Source organism: Pelobates fuscus, chromosome 11 (genome assembly GCF_036172605.1).
Source record: "Pelobates fuscus isolate aPelFus1 chromosome 11, aPelFus1.pri, whole genome shotgun sequence".
NCBI lineage: Eukaryota > Metazoa > Chordata > Amphibia > Anura > Pelobatidae > Pelobates > Pelobates fuscus.
In genome coordinates, this window is record NC_086327.1 from 56,520,037 (window position 1) to 56,541,100 (window position 21,064).

General features: G+C 46.7%; 1 protein-coding gene across 1 annotated transcript in view; it reads right to left on the reverse strand.

The window, feature by feature from the left end:
• Positions 1 to 7,384: 7,384 nt before the first annotated feature.
• Positions 7,385 to 21,064, reverse strand: part of LOC134577122 (sulfotransferase 2B1-like) — a 91,434-nt gene continuing 77,754 nt past the window's right edge. The window contains exons 6-7 of the mRNA XM_063435782.1: positions 18,511 to 18,691; positions 7,385 to 8,024 (exon numbers count right to left, since the gene is read on the reverse strand). Coding sequence (XP_063291852.1) covers positions 7,921 to 8,024; positions 18,511 to 18,691 — 285 coding nt within the window. The 3' untranslated portion in view covers positions 7,385 to 7,920. The remainder of the gene's footprint in view (positions 8,025 to 18,510; positions 18,692 to 21,064) is intronic.

The following is a 21,064-nucleotide window of genomic DNA, read 5'->3' on the forward strand; positions in this document are numbered from 1 at the left end:
ACACTTTGCATATGATATTTTGGAGTCTGTGGTTTCTTTATTTTTTCTTCCCTCCCTTGGTTATTGCTTGGGTATTACCCATCGTTGTGCTGCCATGGATATGGCCAGGGAAAGGGAAAATGTATCCATACTTACCGTCATTTTCTTTTCCTGGTCATATGCCATGGCAGCACAAAGGTCCTGCCCTGGTATATTGGTAGTAACAAGACTGAGGGAGGAGGGGATAGGAAGAGGTACTTATACATTTATTTTAATTAGTTCCTGTCTAATTAGGGATAGGGAGGCGCTACCCATCGTTGTGTGGCCATGGCATATGACCAGGAAAATAAAATTACGGTAAGTATGGATACATTTTCCCTTTTCTCTTGTTGTTCTGGGGAGCTTATTAGCACTTCTAAATCTTTTCTCCCTCTGCTCCCTTTGACTAGATTTTTTTGTTTTTACCTTGGGAGTCTTGCAGTGTCCTTCACCCCCATACCTCTATCAGAGGGTTTAGTTTTCCTCCCTTTCTGCTTTCTGCGTGGATTTCTTTAACACTCTTGTTGTCCCGTTCTCCCTGGAGCACCTTGGCCAGATATGGGGTAATTTGACCCTCTTTCTGCCTTCGGTACCACCAAAATAAGCATAGCCCAGCTTCCTCGGGTTTGCATTTGTGCAGGTACACTCCTTGTAGACAGAAGCAGCACAGCGTCTCCAGTGGGTCCTGTTAAGGTCCTAATTTTACGTCTCAGTGCTCAGATCACATTCCCATTTCACCAATAGCGCTCCCCTCGCGGCGTGCGCGGAGTTATGTCATCACGCCTCCATTGACTACCTCAAACACTTTATTCAATAAACACTGAAATGCAGTGAATTGAAAACCAAATTGCAAAATGTAAGCTGTGGAGGGGGCGTGGCTTGGACACAGGAGTGAATGGCCACATGAGAGCCGAGCTCTGCTCAGGACTGGCCTAATCCGTAGGAATCCCAGCAGCTACTAAGACATGGCATAAAAAAAAACAAGGACACAAGCGGGTAATACACCCTCCACGACACTTACCGCTCCAAAAACTTCATTACGGCGATATTTCATTGAAAAATCAGAGACAGATCCGCAATGCAAAATGGGGGCGGCAGCGGGAAAATCCCCCAACTGCAGCAACCCAGTCAGCCCTGCTCCCTCAGACTGTTCCATAGATGGAGCAGGCATCAAAACAATCCTCTCACAACTGCCATCCAAATCAGACTCGAGGTATGTTTTCGAAAATGGAGAAGACCTTTGGGGACAAGCTAGCAACGCTCCACGAGGAGGTAAGCCACATAGGCAACAGGGTACAAACGCTGGAGGAGGAGGGGGAAAGCACAGCCCTGCACCTTACTAACATACAATCATTACAACAAACCCACAATGAGGCTATACTATTCCTGCAAAGGAAAATAGAAGACTTGGACAACAGGGGCAGGTGCAATAACCTGAGGCCCCAGACGGGGAAAGTGAAAATGTAACACTCACGCTCACAAGCCTCTTTAATAAGCTGCTAGACAGGCTGCAAGACACATTAATCAACTTTGATTGAGCACACAGAGCGGTCATGCCCAAAGCACTGCCTCACGAGAAACCTAGGGACATCATCTGCAGACTGCACCAATATGCACTTAAAGAAACTATACTGCAAAAAGCCAAGCAACTTAGAGAAATTATCCACAACGACCATAAAATATTGATCTTTCAGGACCTGGCACAATCGACACTTATTGCAAGAAGAGCACTGCGACCGATCACATCGGCTCTCACAGAGCGCAACATACGATTCCGGTGGTCATTCCCCTTTGCAGTGGTGGTAAACAGACAGGGGACTACGCACGCAATCTCGACTCCCGCAGATGTGCCAACATTTCAGCAGGCCCTGGGACTCCCAACTGTCATGGAGTAACACTTCGGGGTTAAACACTCAGTAGTGAGAGCCTGACTCCGCCCCCCTCTGACACAGCTCTGTATTTAGGGAGACTGGCCAGAGGGAGGGTGCTTGGTGATTGATTGTTTGAGCTAACGTGTGAGCTGCCTCCTGGAGCTCCATAGGCTCAGCCAGGGCCGGACTGGGGAAAAAATTCGGCCCGGGCATTTTTTATTCACAGCGGCCCACTGAAAAGGGGCCAGATAGGGTGTGTTTTGTCATCCCCAATGACAAGCACGCCCCATCTCAAAGTGAGCATGTTGGTTCAATGCTCTTCCAGGGCATGAGAAAAGGGCCCTGTATTTGTTCTGCACAGTGCAAGCAAATGTAATAACATGCTTGCGTTGTGTTTGCTTGAAACTTGTCTCAGGGGTTTCCATAATTGGGATACTCACGGTATCCCATTTATGGAGACACTATGTGTTTGCTTAAATGGAATCTAGTGTGTGCATAGGGTATCCAGAGTGTGTATGTCAGAAATGTAGTGTGTGTGTAGGTGGTGCAGCGTCTGTGTGTAGGGTATCTAGTGTGTGTGAAGGAGTGCGTATAGGAGATCTAGTGAGTGTGTGTGTGAGTGGTGCAGCATGTTTGGGGGCTGCTGTGTGTGTGAGGGGTGTAGTGTGCATTTGTGAGGAGTATAGTGTGTGTGGGAAGGTGCTGTGTGTGTGGAAGGGTGCAGTATGTGTGTGTGAGGGTGCAGTATGTGTGTGTGAGGGCGCTGTGTGTGTGGGCGCTGTGTGTGGGTGCTATGTGTTAGGGTGCTGTGCGAAGGTGATGTGTGTGTGTTAGGGTGCTGTGTGAGGGTTCTGTGTGTGTTAGGGTGCTATGTGAGTGAGGGTGCTGTGTGAGAGCTAGGGTGCTGTTTGTGCTAGGGTTCTGTTTGAGCTAGGGTGCTGGGTGAGTATGTTAGGGTGCTGGGTGAGTACGTTAGGGTGCTGGGTGAGTACGTTAGGGTGCTGGGTGAGTGTTAGGGTGCTGGGTGAGTGTTAGGGTGCTGGGTGAGTGTTAGGCTGCTGTGTGAGTATGTTAGGGTGCTGTGTGAGTGTTAGGGTGCTGTGTGAGTGTTAGGGTGCTGGGTGAGTATGTTAGGGTGCTGGGTGAGTATGTTAGGGTGCTGGGTGAGTATGTTAGGGTGCTGGGTGAGTATGTTAGGGTGCTGTGTGAGTATGTTAGGGTGCTGGGTGAGTATGTTAGGGTGCTGGGTGAGTGATAGGGTGCTGTGTGAGTGTTAGGGTGCTGTGTGAGTATGTTAGGGTGCTGTGTGAGTGTTAGTCTGCTGGGTGAGTGTTAGTCTGCTGGGTGAGTGATAGGGTGCTGTGTGAGCATGTTAGGGTGCTGTGTGAGTGTTAGGGTGCTGTGTGAGTATGTTAGGGTGCTGTGTGAGTATGTTAGGGTGATGGGTGAATGTTAGGGTGCTGTGTGAGTGTTAGGGTGCTGTGTGAGTATGTTAGGGTGATGGGTGAATATTAGGGTGCTGTGTGAGTGTTAGGGTGCTGGGTGAGGGTGATGTGTGTGTTTGCAAGGATTGTGTATTGGGGGAGGCAGGTAAATGCCAATATTGAGTTGTTGTTTTTTTAATAAAAATAAATAGATTATATCCCCCCCCCTTTCCTTCTTACCTGTAGCCTGGAAGGGGGGGGGGAGCGCTGACATCCATCCCTGGTGGTCCTCGTGGTAAGTGAACTCTAGCCTTCGGGCTAGAGTTCACTCTCGCGAGACCGGGCCGGTTGCCATGGCAACGGCCCGGATTTCGCGAGAGAAACCCGGCGGAGCTGCAAGTTAGAGCTCCGCCGGGTCCGCTTCACCAGGCTGGCTCCCTCCCTCTCTCTCCCAGCCGGCGGCCGCATTTAAGAGCATGTGGGCCGGTGAGGGAGATCTTCGATCTCCCCACCGGCCCTTCATGCAACACAGCGGGGCCGGCGCTCAGATAGCGCCGGCCCTGCATAGACCGGCTGGATCTCCCCGGCCTCGGCCCGTGGCCATCGCGGCCCACCGGGCATTTGCCCGGTTTGCCCGATGGCCAGTCCGGGCCTGGGCTCAGCTACTGGGAAAATACTTCCACCAGACAAACCCTTCCAGCCTTTGAGCAAATGCAAGGATTGCTGCAAGCCATAAAGGATTACTAGAGAAAGGAAACTTTGCTACTTTACAAGTGGACAATATGGCTGACTATTGGAGGACTACCCATTTAAACCTTAAGTATATCTTTCAGCTAATTGATTACAAAATAATTTATTCTATGAACTATTTCTTGCATTGCAAATACTTCCATTGCTACAAGTTACTAATCTCATGAAGGACAACTCCCATCATGCTTATTCACTATGAACTGTTTCTTGCTCTGCAAATACTTCCATTGCTACAAGTTACTAATCCCATGAAGGACAACTCCCATCATGCTTATTCACTATGAACTGTTCTTGCTTTGCAACTATTCTCAGCTAATTGATTATTGTTCCTATTGAAGATTATTCTCATGAACTAATGTTACTTAATGCATCTCTGAAGAAATACTTAATACTGAACTTTGTGTTGTTGAATTACTTGCACTTCTTATTATTGGATTATTGCCTAAATGCAATTCATTTAAGTTTAACACTTATTAAAACTTCGGTTGAATCAAGTTACCAGTGAATCTCTCTTTTCTTAAAGCTATAGTATTGATACTTAAGGATTCTCCATTTCTTCACTATTGTAATTAGGGAGTTTACAAGCTGCAGTTGAGTTCCAACCCAAATCACCCCTAGTAGCGTAACACCAACGCAGCCTGCCAACGCAGGAGGGAGGGGGGTTTCAATCCTGCTGAAGCTAGTGGGGAAATCAGACCCACAACTCAAAGATATACTAACAACAGATACACCCCCCCAAGTCATAAATCTACAGGGACCGGGAGGACGCCATTCACTCACAGAGACTCTGAGATGCTCCGAGCTGCAGCAATTTCTGACCCACAATATAGTCCCACACTGGACCCCTAGGGAACTGACTCCCTTTGAAAAATGATGCACTGCTACAAATACATGCAAATTTATAAAATACTCCAAACATCACATGAGGAACAAAAAACACTTATCTACCAGAGGAAATGGATAAAGGGACTCCACATCCATATGACAGACAAAGAATGGGAATACATTTTCTCCAAACCCATGTTAGCCTCCATTAGCCTGTTCAGACGAGAGTCCTTCTACAAACGCATCAGGCGTTGGTACAGAACACCAGATTTACTACATATGTTCTGGCCAACAATCAGTGATGAATGCTGGAGGTGCGGGGGAGCGGTGGGCACAATGGAACACATTTGGTGGCAATGCCCGCAGATCAAAGGGTACTGGGATGAGGTAATCGCAAAAGTCAACACCGTCTTAGAACTACCACACTCTCTAACCCCCCCCCCCCCCAAGTCTTGTTGGGATGGCCACAAACATTTCAAAACACGGGAAAACAACTCTTGCTATGGCTATTACTAGGAGAAGCAAACAATCTCATACCAGTATACTGGAAATCAACCACAAACCCCACAGTGTCACAGTGGATAGCGAGGGTAGAGAATACAAGAGAAATGGAGAGCCTCCACTGGTCCACACAGAATAGGTACCTGAACATCTGGGAACCCTGGCTCCAATATTGGGAGCAGACACTGAAGCAATCATAGCCAACCTAATAACAATGCATTTAAATAACAGTATATAAAATAACAATGTATATAAGCTAACTACGTATTGTACTCTGTACTCCCACACTACTCTCTCCTCGCATTACCTGTTCACTCGTTCCCCAGATCCATCACTGAATCCCCATATATCCAAACCGTTTACCCTCTGATTTCAGGCACTCCGGACCCTACATACAGGCCAAAGACTAACCAACCCGGCCAACCTTGCGTGAGTCGAGATACGCACTGACACGGGAGACCGCGTAAAAGAAAACGGGAAACGCTATTAACTTTATTGACTTTATTAACGCAAAAATAGGAACTGTATGTGATCCTTTGTTATACTGTGATATACCTGTTGAAATGACAAATACTATACCACCCTACCTAATTTAAATGTTGTGCAACTGAAACTTGTACCCCTTATTCGAAACGCACCCCCCCCCCTTTTTCCTTTCTGTACCCATTTTACACCTTTGATATACCAATAGAACTGGAATTAAACAAACAAAAAAAAATGTAAGCTGTGACCGCTGGAGAAGTTAGATCATTTTTCTAAATCTGCACTTCACCTAAAATTGCAGTTTGGCTTTTATTTCACTATACCTCGAAGTATAGTGTATACATCACTATGATTTATAATAAAAAAAATAATTTAACATATTGAAGTTTTAATGTAAGCCTGTTTGAGCAGGGTCCTCTTTTGGTTCTGTTCCTTTGTAAACCTAAAACAGAGAATATATTGGCATAATAATTGTGATAATTCATACATGTATTGTGTTATTATTAACCCTTTAAGGACATATGACGGTAATATTCCGTCATAATTCCCTTTTGTTTCTGAAACTGTGTCCTTAAGGGGTTAAAGGATCACTATAGGGTGAGGAACACAAACATGTATTCCTGACCCTATAGTGTTAACACCACTCATGCCTCCATAAATATAGTAAAAATCTGCATGCTGTTAGACTCAGAAAAACAAGCAGTCTGCTGACATGTGGTAGCCTGACCCAATCACAGTGCTTCCCCATAGGATTGGCTGAGACTGACAAAGAGGCACATCAGGGGCAGAGCCAGCATGATTCAAACACAGCCCTGGCCAATCAGCATCTCCTCATAGAGATGAATTGAATCAATGAATCTCTGAGGAAAGTTTAGTGACTGCATGCAGAGGGAGGAGATACTGAATCATAGGATGCTATGCACAGTGCTGCCCTGTGCTCTGCTGACAGCAGATCCGAGTGGATGGAGGCAGATTATGCCTCCATCAGCTCCGAAGTCCCTCTAGTTCACTCTGAGTGACTGCAACTGGAGGTGTTCCTAGCTTTCAATGTAAATACTGTATTTTCTCAGAAAATACAGTGTTTACATGAGAGAGGCTGCAGGGAGCTATAGTTCTCACCCGAACAACCTCATTAAGCTGAAGTTGTTCAGGTGACTATAGTGCCCCTTTAATGTAGATTATATTAGTAATACAATTTAAGTACTTATACAAAATGCAAATGTATTATTAATGTATATTAATTATATGTATATATTATATGTATATATTAATTAATGTATTATTATATTCTCAGTATTCTCTTGCGCCCTGTTTTTTGCTCTATTATTAATATTAGCATGCATTTATGCATACCTCATTTATGTACCACATTTTATGCAACATTTTACAATTTTACAGTAGGTTATAAGCAGCAAATACAGATAAAACAACAAGTCTTAACAGTAACAGAATGTGAAGAGGGCCCTTCCCAAATTACATTTTAAATAAAGCACTCATATGCATCATGCAAAGTAAATTTTACACTATGTTTATTACAATAGAGGGATTAACAAGGCACGTGACAGTGATTTGTTTTTTTTTCCTTTAGGAGGACTTAGTCTAAAACAAACATCAATGTGAAATGAGGTTCAAGAAAGGAAAATTTTGGGTCAACATCAATATGTATTTTGTACATAAGGAGTTGTAATTTCATGGAATAATCTTTAAACATTTCATATAGACTAGTAAGATTAATGAGTAAATAAAACTTGATACCAACTCACTGATCTGATGAAAATCAAGAATTTAGCCTGTTCTGATTCTCATCAGCCATCAAGATTAATTTATTCTGGGTTTCTATGAATGAACATTACATTAAAATGACTAAATAACTAGAACCCTAACCTGAAAACCCTGCTCAAATTTCTGATACATAAATGAAATAATTATTGCATAAAAGAAAATCAATATGCTAAATATTTACATTTGTTTCTTTATTATCTGAAAACATCATGATGGTACAAAAGGTAGTTGTGGAATAATATTCAATCAATAACGTTGAGTTGTTTCTATGCAAATGTAAGGTTCACATCTTTCATAAAGTCTTGGTAAGCCTTATCAAATTCTTCTTCCTGAGCATCAGTAAAGTGATTTTTATAATCACCAGCAACACCTAAAGAAAGAAAAATAACAGCTTTTAAATGTATGTGTCGGTAGGCAAGCGGATGAAAAAAATACCTGCCTAATCTATATCTTAGATTGTTTCTTTCGGTTGTTGTTGTTCAATAACTCCCATTGTTCTTGGTCAAATTCTAAAGTTCTTTAAGATTATGGGAATACCAATCCAGTAGTAACTGAAACCTCATAAGCAGTAGAATTTAACCCTTTAAGGACACATGACGGTAATTTTCCATCATGCAGGCCTTTTACTTCTGAAGCTGTGCCTTTAAAGGGAAACTATAGTGCTAAGAAAGTTGTATTCATAGCATTGCTCTACCCTATAGTTCCCCCATTGCTAGTGCCTCCCTCCCCACACCCCCGTGGCACTGAAAGAGTTAAACACACTTTTGTCACTTACCTGATTCCAGTGCCAATGTACCTCAATGCTGGGTCAGGCTCTGCCTCTGCTCCTCCTACCCTGACGTCAGTCGACAGGGGGGATTTTAATGCGCATGCACGGCGAGCGCTGTAATTGCATTAGGACTAACCTATAGGAAAGCATTGAAGCAATAAGGTTTTAGCTGACGCTGGATGTGAGGACGTCCAGTGTCAGGCAACCAAAAGTTAACCAACGACCCAAAAGCGTCTCTAGTGGCTGTCTAGTTTATCAATAACTGCAATAATTACAATTGCAGGGTTAAACGGACAGGGGCACTGCACCCAGACCACTTCAATGGCTAGTGGTCTGGGTGCCTATATTGTCCACTTAAGAGGGTTAATTAGTTTCACAGTATCCCTGCCCATGCATTAACCTGTATGTCAGTTTGTTTGTCTATCTCTATATATACAGTATATGTGTCAGGATATTCTTTAGATTAATATCTGGGCTATCATCAATTTTAAATTTAAAAGGTTCTGAAAACATTATGGAAAATATAAACCTGAGAATACAATGCAGGTATTGCTATTTTTTTTATAAGGTAAACTCTTGCTGGAGGTGAAATATCCTTTCTTCAAGCCTCAGTTGATCATTTTTGCTTTTTTCAACAGTCTTCTTAACCCCTTAAGGACCAAACTTCTGGAATAAAAGGGAATCATGACATGTCACACATGTCATGTGTCCTTAAGGGGTTAAAGGAACAATACAGTGTCAGCAATACAAGCATGTATTCCTAAAAGTATAGTGTTAAACTAATTATTTAAGTCTCCTGCCCCACTTAGAGTGCATAGAAAAGGTAATATTGCTAACTTTCACCGCAGCTGACTCCCCTCCATGGCTCTGGGGGGGTCGTTAATCTTGATCTCAGCCAATCCAATGCCTTCACATAGGAAAACATTAGGAGGCTATTGCACATGTCCAGCAAAACAGCGCTGCACCAATCCGCATCTGCTCAGAGATGCATTACATTAATGTGGATATGTTCAGCGCCTTTATTCAGAGCGAGGAGACCCTAAATGGCTGAACATTTCCACATTAATTTAATGCATCTCTATGAGGAGATGCTGATTGGCGTAGCGCTGTTTTGCTGGACATGCATTGCACTGTGCAGCACTGACATGGGAAAACCTTCTAGTGGCCGTTTGAGTGACTACCAATAGAGATGTTCCTAGGTAGCAAAGTAAACACTGCCTTTTCTATGAAAATGCAGCATTTACATTTCAAATCCTGCAGGGACATGCTATAGACAACAGCACCACTATATTGAGCTGTAGTAGTTCATATATACCTGTAGCAGAGAGGTAGTGTGACGGAACCATCCGTCTGTCTAGTACTCTTGTGGATTCGGCTATTTTAGGCCATCCGTCTAAAGGACTGATTTGGGATGTTATAAAGTATGTTTTACCGTTCCAGCCTGTTTTCCAGCCGTTCGCCTCGTTTCGCACGAACTCCCTGTCTAACATATGGGTGGCCGCCATTTTGGGACTGTTGCACGTGTTCGTGGCCATCTTGTGTACGAACAGCGGTGTTTGCCTGTGAACGCGTGGAACTAAAAACGGATACCCAAACAGGCGAACACCGCTGAGACCTCCATACACCCAGAAGTTCGTGTTGGAACAACTGAACGACGAGCCATTCGGTAGTTACTTATAATCAGCTATGGGGAATCCAGCGAACTCGGAGACAGTTGTGGATGATAAGGATTTCGTGTGATTTTAACCGGCGAACGGAGACCGACTGCAGGGCCGAAACTTGTGGAACTCTTTTCGGCTAGAAGATCCGTGCAGTCGGTCAAAACTTCAATCGTCCATAACTCCCGAACCCCTTAACCGAATGGGCTAAGATTTGGACAGAGTGTTCCCCTAACCAAGACCTTTCAAGCGGTGCTGGACTCAAGGGTGTACCCCCTGGTTTTGGGGTACATCCATAACTGGGGTGAATTATTGTACAGTTTAATTGTGTTATGTGATTATCTGAGGGGAGGAGAGGTGGGGGTGTTACCCTGTGTATAATTGGTTATTTTCATCCTCCCCCTGGGAGTGCCCTGTGTGTGCCTTTTCATAATAAAAAGCAGGCTGGATGTTCCAGTCCTCAGATCTTGTTTTGACCCTCAACACGGAGCTTCAGTCTCGTTATTGGGGGGGATTCTTATTTACGCTCAAGGACTATTATTGGGAACTTATGCCGTTTGGTGGATATCGTTACTCGAGAGATTACTACTTCCCCTGGTTATGGTTCGTGGATTATACAGAATACGAACAAGGACTTGATACGGTGAGAGGGGAAGGTAGACTAAACAGTGACTTACTTATTAAGACAAAAGGTGTCTTAACAATTGGTGGCAAGCGACGGGATGAATCCCACAACACAGAAGGAAAGAAATGCAGTATGAACAGTTAAGACGTGCTACTCTTAAGGACATAATAGAACGCCGAGGTCGATCAGCAAGCAATTTAAAGAAACGAGAAATTATTGCTTTGCTAAGGGAAATGGATGCAACACAGGGAACGGAGAACGCTAATGTGCCCAGCAGTTTGGATTTAACACCCGAGGAGATACAATTTAACCGGGCAGTGCAAATAAGGCTGGCACACTTTGGCCCCAACCCCTCAGCAGACATTGTGGAACGTGTGCAAGCTGCAGTAGCAGCACACCAAGCGCTCCAAGGAAGGGGAGCTGCAGCAGCAGAGGTACCCAATAACGATTCCGGAAGGAAAAAGGTACCATTTGCTGCATTCAAAAACTTTATTGAAAATGAAGGAGAGATCGATGGGTTTCTGGCCGATTTTGAGAGGCAGTGTGCCCTCCATCAGGTACCCACAGACCAATGGGTCACCATCCTCTCTGGGAAATTATCCGGCCGGGCTAGTGATGCATTTCGGGCCATCCCAGAGGAGGAGATCACCAGCTACCGGGCAGTGAAGGATGCGCTTCTAGCCAGGTATGCGGTGACCCCAGAAGTTTACAGACGGCGCTTCAGGGAAACCAACAAACAAAGTGGCGATTCGTATGTGGAATGGGCCTGCAGAGTTCACCGTACTGCAACCCACTGGATGGCAGGATGCCAAGCAGTATCGGGGGAAGAGGTACTACAGGTATTCTTACTGGAACACTGTTTCGAGAAATTGCCTACCGGGGTTCGGGAGTGGGTCAGAGATAGAAAACCCTCTACCCTACCCGAGGCGGCCCGGTTGGCAGACGAATATACTGATGCTCGCAAACTGGACAGTACCGTGGTTAAAGTTCCGACCAGAGTGGAATACCGACCAGCAGCCCCTCCGATTTCAACAACCTACCAAACCCCAGTGCATCGCAGCCCAGTAGTACCACCGTCCAATAATTATGTACAGCCATCCAAATTTAATGCCCGGGATTATTCCCAACCCATCCGGTGCTTTCTGTGCAAACAGTTGGGACACAAGCGCCCGGAGTGTCCGCTGAACCAAGCTAACCAAGCTCAGTCCTGGAGGAGAGCAGCCAACCCGAATCAGCGACCACCACAGCCTGCTGCTCACTGTGTAGAACAGGAGGAATTCTGGGGTATCTTGCACGAAGCCGACCCGGTGCAAGCCGCCCATCAGGACAATCGCCAGCAACACCGGCAGACTGTGAAACTAAATGGCCGAGTGGTAAATGGACTTAGAGACACAGGAGCCACCATGACACTGCTCCAAAAGAACTTGGTCTCAGAACACCAGCACACCGGAGACACAGTAGCCGTGAGGGTAGCAGGGGGAGCCGTATTCCGGTTACCTGTTGCCCGTGTTCACCTGGACTGGGGAGTGGGCGCTAGACACGTGGATGTTGGGGTTATGAAAGACTTGCCCGCTGATGTGCTTCTTGGTAATGATTTGGCCCCTTTGGTTTCGGCCTATGCTCCAATGGGTCCCTTGGACGTTAACCCAGTGACTACTCGCTCTCAGACCCGTGCCTCTGGAACCAGCCCACCTGCCGAGGAGGCCCAGGTAAGACCCTTTTCCCCGACTGACACCTTAGCTCAGACCCCCTTACGTTGGGATTCCCCAGAGGAGTTTGGGAGGGAAACCCGGGCAGATCCTACCTTACAAAAGTACAGGGACAGAGCAGACGCTGGAGAAGAAGGGATAGACGGAGAGCGGTATAAGTGGGTGGGGGACAGGCTATACAGAATCCCGAAACCTTCCCAGAAAAAGATAGCCCCTCCGCAGAACCACCAGCTGGTGGTACCCGCGAAATACCGGCAGGAGCTTCTGCGGATAGGGCACGATGTCCCTTTAGCAGGACATCTAGGGTCACGTCGCACAGCCTATAGGATCTCCCAGAATTTCTTTTGGCCCAACTTCAACCAGGCTGTACGGATATATTGCAGTACTTGTGACACATGTCAACGGGTAGGAAAATGGGGGGACCACCCTAAGGCTAAACTATCAGCGATGCCTATTATAGGGGAGCCCTTTTCCCGCATAGCTGTTGACATTGTGGGTCCACTGGCCAGGGCTAGTCCATCAGGCAAGAAGTATATTCTTACTGTAGTGGACTATGCCACTCGCTATCCAGAGGCAGTAGCGCTGTCGAACATAGAGGCAGAGACAGTTGCTGATGCCCTGGTGAGGATTTTTACCCGGGTTGGGTTCCCTAAAGAGATCCTCTCCGACCAGGGAACCCAATTTACTGCGGTACTCACCCAGCAGCTGTGGAAAGTATGTGGCATTAAACCCTTGCTTAGCTCGCCTTACCATCCACAGACTAACGGTCTCTGCGAGCGTTTTAACGGTACCCTCAAGCAGATGCTGAGGACCTTTACGGACACTTGCAGGGACTGGGAGAGATTCTTGCCGCACCTTCTGTTTTCATACCGGGAGGTGCCCCAGGAATCTACTGGGTTCTCCCCTTTTGAGTTACTGTATGGGAGACGGGTCCGCGGACCCCTAGATCTCATCCGGGGACACTGGGAAGGGGAGACCGAGCAAGAAGGGACCCCCATAGTGCCATATGTTCTGGAACTTCGGGACCGCATGGAGAAACTGTCCCTGATGGTAAGGGAGAATCTCCAGGCGGCCCAGGGGAAACAGAAGAGGTGGTACGATCAGGGTGCCCGACAGCGAGCCTTCCAGGTGGGGCAAAAAGTATTAGTGCTCAAACCTGTGAAGGCCAACAAGATGCAAGCCTCTTGGCAAGGCCCGTACAGGATAGTGGCGCAGATCTGCGATACTACCTATTTGATAGCCAGCTGTTCCGACGAAAGGGTCCAGAGATCCTTTCATGTGAACATGCTGAAAGAGTATCAAGAACGACCTGAGAACATTGCAGCTGTATGTGCCCCAGCTGCAGATGACCCGGAGAATTTGTCTCTCCCTGATCTATTAGAAAGGGACCCCCAGACTGACCTCACCTCCCTCGTACAGTTAGGAGACAGGTTAAACCCCACAGAAAAGATCCAAGCGAAACAGTTGTTATGGGAGAAGCAAGCAACTTTTTCCCAGGAGCCAGGTTACACCCACCTCGCTATACACAAGGTAGAGACCCCCGGACAGACCCCCTTACGACAGCCGCCCTACCGTATCCCTGAAGCAGTCCGAGATGGAATGCGGAAGGAGATACAGGAAATGACCCAGCTTGGGGTCATCGAACCCTCTGACAGCCCTTGGGCTTCGCCTGTAGTCCTAGTACCGAAGAAAGATGGGACCACCCGGTTCTGTGTGGACTACAGGCGACTCAACGAGCGGACTACCACTGACGCCTACCCGATGCCCCGGGTAGACGAATTATTGGATCGTATTGCCAGGGGACGTTATCTGACCACCATAGACCTATGTAAGGGCTACTGGCAGATTCCCCTGGCCGAGGATGCTATCCCCAAGTCGGCCTTCGTCACCCCATTCGGCCTGTACCAATTTAGGGTCATGCCTTTTGGGATGAAGAATGCCCCGGCTACTTTCCAACGGATGGTGGATAGACTCCTGGATGGCTTCCAAGAATTTGCCTGTGCATACTTGGATGACATAGCGATCTATAGTGGGTCCTGGGAGGAACACCTGGTACACATAGGGGTAGTGCTGGATAAGATCCGGGCCGCTGGCCTGACATTGAAGCCAGAAAAGTGCCATGTAGGTATGGCAGAGGTACAGTACCTGGGTCACCGAGTGGGATGTGGGAACCAGAGACCAGAGCCCGCCAAAGTAGAAGCGGTGGCTAACTGGCCCACACCCACTACTAAGACCCAGGTATTGGCCTTCTTAGGGACAGCGGGGTACTACCGACGTTTCGTTCCTGACTACAGCTCTATTGCTAAGCCCCTGACAGATCTGACGAAAAAGAATTTGCCTAAGCAGGTCCTGTGGTCCCCGGCTTGTGAAGCTGCGTTCCAGGCACTGAAGCAAGCTCTCGTGAATGCCCCTATCTTGGCTGCCCCAGTCCCTAACAAACGCTTTCTCGTTCACACAGATGCTTCCATGTATGGACTGGGGGCTGTGTTAAGCCAAGTTGGGGAAGATGGAGGAGAGCATCCTGTCGCATACCTCAGCCGAAAATTACTACCCCGAGAAGTGAGTTATGCGGCAGTTGAAAAAGAATGTTTAGCCCTAGTCTGGGCATTGAAAAAGTTAAGTCCCTACTTGTATGGGCAAGAATTTTCCCTTGTAACAGACCATAACCCCCTCGTTTGGCTTAACCGGGTCTCAGGCGACAATGGGAGACTGCTGAGATGGAGCTTGGCATTACAACCGTACAATTTTACTATTAGCTACAGACCCGGTAAGCTGAACGGAAATGCGGATGGCTTATCACGACAGACCGACATATCCACCACCTCGTAAGTCCGGACATCCCCAAGTTGACCCGCCACAGGGTCAAGCCGGGTCTGCCGGAGTGTTCCACAAGGGGGGAGCCGTGTGACGGAACCATCCGTCTGTCTAGTACTCTTGTGGATTCGGCTATTTTAGGCCATCCGTCTAAAGGACTGATTTGGGATGTTATAAAGTATGTTTTACCGTTCCAGCCTGTTTTCCAGCCGTTCGCCTCGTTTCGCACGAACTCCCTGTCTAACATATGGGTGGCCGCCATTTTGGGACTGTTGCACGTGTTCGCGGCCATCTTGTGTACGAACAGCGGTGTTTGCCTGTGAACGCGTGGAACTAAAAACGGATACCCAAACAGGCGAACACCGCTGAGACCTCCATACACCCAGAAGTTCGTGTTGGAACAACCGAACGACGAGCCATTCGGTAGTTACTTATAATCAGCTATGGGGAATCCAGCGAACTCGGAGACAGTTGTGGATGATAAGGATTTCGTGTGATTTTAACCGGCGAACGGAGACCGACTGCAGGGCCGAAACTTGTGGAACTCTTTTCGGCTAGAAGATCCGTGCAGTCGGTCAAAACTTCAATCGTCCATAACTCCCGAACCCCTTAACCGAATGGGCTAAGATTTGGACAGAGTGTTCCCCTAACCAAGACCTTTCAAGCGGTGCTGGACTCAAGGGTGTACCCCCTGGTTTTGGGGTACATCCATAACTGGGGTGAATTATTGTACAGTTTAATTGTGTTATGTGATTATCTGAGGGGAGGAGAGGTGGGGGTGTTACCCTGTGTATAATTGGTTATTTTCATCCTCCCCCTGGGAGTGCCCTGTGTGTGCCTTTTCATAATAAAAAAGCAGGCTGGATGTTCCAGTCCTCAGATCTTGTTTTGACCCTCAACACGGAGCTTCAGTCTCGTTATTGGGGGGGATTCTTATTTACGCTCAAGGACTATTATTGGGAACTTATGCCGTTTGGTGGATATCGTTACTCGAGAGATTACTACTTCCCCTGGTTATGGTTCGTGGATTATACAGAATACGAACAAGGACTTGATACGGTGAGAGGGGAAGGTAGACTAAACAGTGACTTACTTATTAAGACAAAAGGTGTCTTAACAGGTAGTATAATCCACACTATCTCCGCTGGGTAACAGGAACAGCATAAAATAATCCAGGCAAATAAATACAGCATTCAATAATCCCGGTAGCGTTGTAAGAACCCTTCCTTCCCAAGAACTAGACGACACATAGGCTGGGAGTCAACTGAGCTTTTAATCACAGGTCACAGTATTTATGGGATTCCCCATGCAAGGGGTTTCCCTACTGACATTACAGGGGTTGTACAGTAGGGGAATACATGGGGAACCTAACAACCTGGACATTTCTCCCATCATGCACTGCTGTACGAGAGGGATACTCCCACTAGAATATACAGTTAAGTGGATTATCCCTCCGTGCAGCAGAACTAATATTTCACATGAAAATGCATAACTTTTACATTATTCACTTCATTTAAACGAATGGACGTTCGTTTCTGCACGAAACAAACATTACTTTCAAGTTGCATGCAAACTACCGATTGACCTTAGGGAAACATATTACCGAAGGACCGGGGCTCCCGAACGGCTTGGAAGTCCAGCGATATTCATGCCGTCGAGTAGCCGATTTTAGTTCCAGGCGCTTGGCGACCAAATACCGCTGGGCTAACAAAGGATCCAAGATGGCCGACCGACGCGTGGTCGGTAGCCGAACGGCGGCCACCCTGAATCTCTCTAATTACCGATTGCAACAATGTTGCGATCCTTAATGGGAGCCACACGACCTCCTGTGTGTGGTCTCCCTTCGGTAGTTTGTTCGTTTCGCGAACAGTGTTTAAATTCACTGTTCGTGAAACTATTGTATGAATGCTGGTGGCTTTCATGCCGCCAGCATACAAACGCTATTGTTCGCATGTAATACACTATGCAGGAATACACTTGGTTCTTAAAGCTATAGGCACACATTTAAGAAAATACAGTTTTAAGTGGCTAGTTTTGCCACAATACCTTTAAGGAACAGGCCAATAAAGAACTTTTTGCTTTTTGTATGAATTTATGAAATTCCTTAGAAATGCTTATTTTCACTGTATAAAGCAAGCATTTCTTGCCTTTCTTCATAAAAAATTGTCTATATGAGTTGCATAAGCGTTCTCTGCATTTTTTTTAGTTCCATAATACCCTTCTGATACCCAAAAACTACACTGCATATTCACGCTGGTGTGTACTGTCTAGCCAATAACATATTGAAACGAAGATGGCTGACCTTAGTTGCTGCTCACTATAATTGAAATTACTAATTGTCTAATCTCCCTACTCTATAGTCACTTAAGCTAAGAATCAGAGGCAGAGGGTACAATGCATGGACCGGTGGGAGGAAGACCTGGGGGAGACACTGGAGGGGGTACGGGTGGGGATCACGAGCCATTGCTCTAGTTTTCAGTCAAGACCTGCTCGGGGGCCACACAGCTTGTCAACAGATGCTAATGTCAGCCTATGGGGGTCCCCATGGACACAGGGACATTGTGGCGGGCAGGGGCGCCAGCAGGCAAGGCTTGAGCTGCCAGACCGCTCTTAGCGTCTTGGCTCTGGACCCGATACAATAAGCACGGGTCCGTGTGGATATTGAGGGACAATACTACCAGTGCTTCACCCAATAGTATCTATGTTTCTAAGTTTTATCTGTTTTCTTGATATAAATATGTAAAATCGTGATGGATTGTAAACATACTTGGCACGTATACAAAGATCCGAGCATATTGCTTATATCTGCTTCTTGTTACCTAATCTGTTGTCTATGAATAATATTTAAGTTTAATGATATCACTCATTCCCATTAATAGAGTAACATATGTGTATATGTTTATATGTTATAAGCATAACTTAGGCTATGCTGTCAAACCTAGTTTTGTGACATTTACAAATAGTGCCGTGTGTTTTAAAAAACAAAACAAAAAAAATAAAAATGTAGTGGCTTTAGTCTGATAAAAAGATGTAATAGTCAAGTCAGGAGATAATGAATACATGAACAAGTACAGTGGTTGTATCGTATCTTAGAAACGCTTAAATAAATTTTTAGGGGACATTTTTTTTAAATGTGTCAACGAGTCACAAATGATACTATATTGACACAGCCGCCCTAATGAGAAAAGACAAATAGTTCTGTTTTAGAATAATGATCTTTCAGGAAGCAGATAGCCATCAAGTCAGAAATGGAGAAGATGTGTATATGAATCGTACTATACCTTTTCGGTAAAATGAGACTTTGTCTTGGTTGAATAGATAATTAGGCACTGCACTGTAATTGGACATGTTGTTTCCTTTCATGGCGTTAAATGTGGAATTAGTGACCACTGAATCAATGGCTGCGTCGTCCAACTCCTTCCCAAGAAACTTACAGATTTTAATAACATTTCCTCTAAGATCCTATAATAAAACAGTGGTGAAAACAATTATTAATATTCATATTCCAAAACCCATTTACTGTAGCACATACCAAGGCTTGTAAGTGTTTCCTCTGTATTTAAAACCAACTAGATCAGGTTCTGACTTTCTCCCCTGTGTAGTAGCTTTCTCTCCCTGAGTGTTTCTGTTGAGTGAATAGTAACTGTAAAACCTTAGAAAGACAGAAAGGAATGTACACTCAGCATGGCTTTATTGTATCTCAGCTTCTACTGAAAATAGTAACCATTGCAATTGAAAATTTATGTCAGAAGAAATTACATATTAATATTAACATATAAAGTTAATTTTAGGTCCGGTTGCCGATGGTAATGGCCGCCTGATCAAATCACTCTCACCCACGAAGCATCTATTAGCGCGCTTCACTGCATATAATTGTGATAAATGGGCCGCACAAAACGCCAGGAGATAGGTCAGACCCCGAGGAACAACCCGAGCCACTCCAATCCCGGCCGATGTATAGCTACCTGCAAACACCGCATGCCCTGGACCGCGGAAGTCTAGGCCCCAATATTGCCGACACGCCTGCACTGTCACTCAGCTTGGATGGCGAGGGACCCACACTAGCAGACATCAGTGCCGACCTGAGGGCACTCACAGCCACGATGGTCACCAAAGCCGACCTCCAAAATCTATCGGAAACCATCCGCACAGAAGTTGCAATGCTGAAAACGGAGCTGGCAGCCCACGTCACCCGTATACAGACCCTGGAAGGCACGACCCAGTCTCTTCAATCGCGACAGGGGAGCACAAGGGTTGCGTTAACAAGACAAGGCAATATGCTACTAGCCCTTAGACGGCAAATGGAAGACCTGGACAACAGGGGCCGCAGGTCAAATATCTGGGTTCAAGGCCTCCCAGAAGCACAAGGCACAGAAGATGTTGCAAGCGCAATGGAGGCACTGTTTAAAGAGATCCTGGGTACTGAATCACCGACCCAAATTGAGTTTGATAGGGCCCACAGGGTCGATGAGACCCAGAATGTCATATCATATGCTGCCTCCACTCCTTCTCCATAAAGGAAAATATCATGCACAAAGCCAGAGCCAGGACCACGTGGCAATTCCGGTATGCCTATTTCAAGACCTGTCTCCAGTGACCCTGGAGACCCGAAGAGCACTAAGGCCGGTGACACTCCAACTGCGTGACCGAAATATCCCATATAAATGGGGATTTCCTTTCAGCCTCACCGCAAGGCATGGAAATGAATGGGTGTCAATGCGCTGGCCTGAAGAGACTTCAACCTTTCTCCAACGCATGGGCCTGCCACCCACAGAACACCCGGACTGGATCTTGGGACCTGTCACGGGAGGCCCGGGCCCGCAGCCACAACGACCCCAAACATGTAAATGGGGAGGCCCCCCGGGTGGCTACGGATCCCGAAGACCCAGAGACCCGACCCAACCAGAGGAATAGACACGGTGAAGAATGGACGTGAGAAGGACGGATAGACCTTGCTAGCTCGCAAAATGCTCACCTGTGAACCCAACGGACACTACAATCTAACTCCGATAAGGTACAAGCAGGGGGCTGGAAGCTCCCGGTGGTCACACAGCATCAAACACACACCCGCTTATATACACTACCGAATGACATTGCCCAGCACGGGGACAGGGGCCTGGGGGGGGATGATCCCCACGCTGATTGGGGGGGACTCAGTACATGGTCTTGGGAGGGGAATGAGGAGACAGGAGCCAGCATACAAGGAAACCCACGATAGCCATGATCACCCTGCAACCAATGGCGACTAGACCTGGTCATACAGTTGATCGACCCCTGCAACTGGAGAACTGCAGGAGCTGATCCACCATCTTAATTATATGGTCTTTTTCTCTCTCTTCCCCCCCCCTTTTTTATTTTCTTCTTTCCCCTTCTTCCTCTTTCGGGGGGGGGGGGGGGGGCAGGGGAATGAAAAGGGGGAAAGGACAATGCTGATGCTTGGGAGGGGACGTGTGGGGGGGCAGAGGACCAGTAATATGGACACTACAGCCTATGTAAGAATCACATCCCATGAAGGGGACTATGGACCAATGGGGCAACGCCCCCGACAGACCATCTCCAGAACCTGGCCACACCTCCGCTAGATAAGCAGTATCCACACAATGGAGGGGGGAGTGGTTGGATGTACAGAGCTAGGGACTACACAAAACCACTACGGAACAAGGGAGATGAGGAAGGGGGGTGCATGGTCCACACACAAAGAAGGGAGGGGGGAGGGGGAGGGGGGAGGGGGAGGAGGGAATGGGACGGGAAAAAGGAGGTAGAATAACCCGGAAGAAGGGGGGTAGTCCAGAGGGCCCCATTTACCCCATGCTCATTCACTGACCACAGGGAACG